A 4,474-nucleotide genomic window follows, 5' to 3' on the forward strand; every position below is an offset into this window, starting at 1 on the left:
TTTTGGACGACATGCTATACTATTACCTTTTTTCGTGATTTTTGACGACATGCTATACTATGACGTTTTTCTACATTTTGGTCGACATACTATATTATGACATTTTAACATAACTTTTTTTGTGACAGACTATAAGGTCATTTTTCTAACTTTTATTACTCACCGAGACATTTCTGTAACTTTTTATGGCCTCTATGGTTTCAATGTTTTTCATAATATACTACGACTTTTTACGACAGTCTTTACCATAACGTCTTGATGAGATGCTTTTCTGACAGTTTGTTGTGACTCACCTCTGAGAATTCAAACGCTGCTTTGTCCACAAACTCTTTCTCAGACCAAACTCTGGACCTCGGTCCGATCTCCCTGTCAGCCAATCAGAGCACAGAAACACTGTTTACCTGCTTCATGTGATGTGATGTCATGCGTCAACAGGTGAGATAGAGTACCTGCTCTCCAGAGCTCCGACCACAATGGCGATCAGGTAAGAAGGCATGGGCACCTGAGGACAAACGTCAAAGGTTTAACGGTGATTCAATAGTTTTAAACTCTGACATCAACAGTACCGTTTTTTCCCCCGTTAAAGCGTTTTTTTGGGGAGTTTTTCCTGATCAGCTGTGAGGGTCCTAAGGACAGAGGGATGTTGTATGCTGTAAAGCCCTGTGAGGCAAATTGTGATTTGTGATATTGGGCTTTATAAATAAAATTGATTGATTGATTGATTGATAGATGTTATAGTGACATCATCACAGTTGTAGTTTTCATCACAGGTGCTTTGGTTCAGTCTGAATTTATATCACAGACAAAAAAAGTGAAACACTGAAGTCAGGATAAGTCAGAATCTGTGTGAACAGAGCAGAACAGACTGACAAGTGATGTAAATAAAGTGTAGAAGAAGAAGACACTGACCGGCTGTCTGAACCTGTAGATGATGCGGTTGTTGTCCTGAGGATCAACTTCCTGTCCGTCTCTCACTGCGCTCATCACAGCCACCAGGTCTTTGGGGACAGAAACCTGAGAGACCCAACACAGGGCACACTGAGACACAGCACACACCTGAGAGACAGAACACAGCTGTGTGTGTGTGTGTGTGTGTGTGTGTGTGTGTGTGTGTGTGTGTGTGTGTGTGTGTGTGTGCGCGTGCGTGTGTGTGTGTTACCTGAGCGTAGTAGGTGTGTTTGACAGATGGTGTGTCCTGGCAGGGAACCATACTCCTGCAGTGATGAGCCTGGTAGACAACATGCAGGGACAAATATGTAACTACTCTCATATAATTTATTATTATTGTTATTATTATTATATAGGTTATCATGTTCTAACGTAAAACGTTTAACATTAAAAACAATATAAATGATGATGATATAACGTAATAAACGATTTCATGTTATAATGTGATAATATTTTGTTTTAACAGGAAGCGCTTCACGTTTTTTCCTGATGCTGATCAGTTTGTTTTTTTGTGGCATGGCCTCAGCAGGCTTCCGTAGATTCAACAGTAATAAATTCTACCTGACGTTAGACGGAGGGAGTTTGTTTCCCTGCACGCTGACTGACAGGCAGGTTAAAATAACTATAGCTCATCGGATGAAAACAGGAAGGAAACAACGGTTGGAAAAAAAACTGTTCAGATAAAAGAGGAAGAAAATGTTCCTGCGTCTGTCGACACCTCTGACTGAAGAAATTTAACTTCTGGTAAAACTGTTACCAAACATTTACTGACACAACACTGCACTTGAACATCACACCTCAGAGTTTGTACCTGAACGCCACATCTCAGTCTGTAGAAGCGTCAGACTGTACCTGAACGCCTCGTCTCAGACTCACCTGACACTGGCTGAACAGGTACGGATGTTTTTTCCCAGCAGTCTGTGCAGGTGTGAGCCACTGCAGAGCCGTCGCAGATGGCGACGTCTCATAGGTCACCTCCACGATCACATGCTGCCCCCTAATTGGTCCACAACACAAACACATTAATGGTGTTTTATTTGGAAAGGACATGAGTGCGTAAGGACAGGAAGTACAGGTCACCTGGACAGGTCAAAGGGCAGCGTGATGTCCAGCGGCGTCCCCTTGAAGCTGTGTTTAGGGCCCAGAGTAAATGAGGCCGCCTGTCCGTTGGCGCTCACTGAGACGATCTGAAGGTCTCTGGTGTCCAAAGTCTGCATCCAATAAAAACACACCTTTATTAATGAGGTTAATGTCACACCTGCTGAGTCAGCGCTCACCTGTCACAAACATGGACTCACATGTCACACACCTGGACTCACCTGTCACATTTGGACTCAGTCTGCACATCTGGATTCACCTGTCACACACCTGGACTGACCTGTCACACACCTGGACTGACCTGTCACACACCTGGACTCACCTGTCACATCTGGATTCACCTGTCACACACCTGGAATCATCTGTCACACATCTGGACTCAGTCTGCACATCTGGATTCACCTGTCACACACCTGGACTCATCTGTCACACATCTGGACTCAGTCTGCACACCTGGACTCATCTGTTGCACACATGGACTCAGTCTACACACCTGGACTCACCTGTCTCACACCTAGACACACCTGTCGCATACTTGGACTCAGTCTACATCCCTGGTCTGTCACACCTGGTCTGTCACACCTGAGGGACACCTAGTCTGTCACAACTGGTCTGTCACACCTGCACTGTCACACCTGGTGTGATACACCTGGTCTGTCACACCTGATCTGTCACACCTGATCTGACATAACTGGTCTGTCACACCTGAGGAACACCTGGACTGTGACACCTGGTGCGACACACCTGGTCTGTCACACCTGATCTGTCACACCTGATCTGACATAACTGGTCGGTCACACCTGAGGAACACCTGGTCTGTCACACCTGGACTGTCACACCTGGTGCGACACACCTGGACTGTCACACCTGGTGCGACACACCTGATCTGTCACACCTGATCTGACATAACTGATCTGTCACATCTGATCTGTCACACCTAGTCTGTCACACCTGATCTGTCACACCTGATCTGACATAACTGATCTGTCACACCTAGTCTGTCACACCTGGTCTGTCACACCTGGTCTGTCACACCTAATATGCCACACCTAGTCTGTCACACCTGGTCTGTCACACCTGGTCTGTCACACCTAATCTGTCACACCTGATCTGACATAACTGGTCTGTCACACCTGAGGAACACCTGGACTGTCACACCTGGATGTCACACCTGGTGCGACACACCTGGACTGTCACACCTGATCTGACATAACTGATCTGTCACATCTGATCTGTCACACCTGGTCTGTCACACCTGGTTCAGGTGAATACACATGTGTTTATCTGACAGCCTTCACCTCAAAGTCCAAACAGCCTCAATAAAACACATCTGATTTCTCAGGTTGGTCAATGAACCAAAGTCCAGTCAGAAATACAGATTTAAAGTTTCATTACTAGTATAAACACACGGACAAGCTGAAACAATCATGTTGATGAATATCCAAATGTTTACACGTAGACATGTTGATTAATTATTAGTTATTAAATAAAGTCTGAACTGTTACAGTGAGTTCAGTTTGTCTCTCAGGTGCATCAGACCAAACGATTTAAAGTTTCCCTTAATAAAAAGTATTGATAGACTTTGTGAGACCGCAGGAGATGAAGCGATGACCTGGATCATAAAGACATATTATAATAATAACCCGTCAGGTGTTACAGTGACACTAACTCATTGATCCTTCAGACCAAACTCCATTTACATTTCTGTCACTTTTACGAAATGACCCCTTCAGGGACCGTAAACACGGTGTGATATCACAGCACTAGGCTCGTTAGCAGAGCGGCTAACATGCAGCTGTACCGGAGCGGAGCACCGGGCTCCGTTAACGTTACCAGAGCAGAGAATCGGTCCTCCAGAGCCTCCACGGTGAGCGCCACCTTGGCCCGGATTACGTGCCTGTCGAAGTCCAGGTGCAGGGACAGGTTCAGGTGTTTGGTGACGCACCTGGTGACGGAGGAGAAGGAGCACGGGTCAGGAGACATGATGATGATGATGGTGGTGATGATCACTGTCCGGTAACAACGGAGAGACTGAGCCGAACTGCTCACACACACCCGTCTATCTACCGGAACATGCTGTACTCACTTCGGGCACTGGCCCTTTCACAATAAGACTGGCGCTGCTGAATACATGCTTTTATTTTGACACCGTGTGTGTGTGCATGTGTGTGTGTGTGTGTGTGTGTGTGTGTGTGTGTGTACACTGGCTACTATAAAATTCAACTTTACATCATGTCCATTAAATTAATAAACTCCAAAAGGCCTCTGTAGGTGAATCTGTATTTCAAATGAGTCTCAGGGTCAAACCAGAGAAATTGGATAAAGGAGATACCCCACTGTAGGCTTATCCAATGTTAAGAAAACGGTTACTCTTCCTGTCTCCTAAGTGGGCGTGGTTAGCTCTCTCTCCAATCAGAGCCTGTTCTCC

General features: G+C 45.6%; 1 protein-coding gene across 1 annotated transcript; it reads right to left on the minus strand.

Moving 5' to 3' along the window:
- Window positions 1-214: 214 nt before the first annotated feature.
- Window positions 215-4,128, minus strand: LOC126387034 (leukotriene A-4 hydrolase-like). The gene is made up of 7 exons (XM_050039599.1): window positions 3,880-4,128; window positions 2,029-2,159; window positions 1,825-1,945; window positions 1,160-1,228; window positions 910-1,014; window positions 450-502; window positions 215-366 (listed from the first exon to the last, which is right to left on the minus strand). The coding sequence occupies exons 1-7, from the start codon at window positions 4,027-4,029 to the stop codon at window positions 243-245; spliced, it is 753 nt and encodes a 250-aa protein (XP_049895556.1). The 5' UTR covers window positions 4,030-4,128; the 3' UTR covers window positions 215-242.
- Window positions 4,129-4,474: the final 346 nt, after the last annotated feature.

This window comes from Epinephelus moara, unplaced genomic scaffold (assembly GCF_006386435.1).
Source record: "Epinephelus moara isolate mb unplaced genomic scaffold, YSFRI_EMoa_1.0 scaffold1599, whole genome shotgun sequence".
Classification (NCBI taxonomy): domain Eukaryota; kingdom Metazoa; phylum Chordata; class Actinopteri; order Perciformes; family Serranidae; genus Epinephelus; species Epinephelus moara.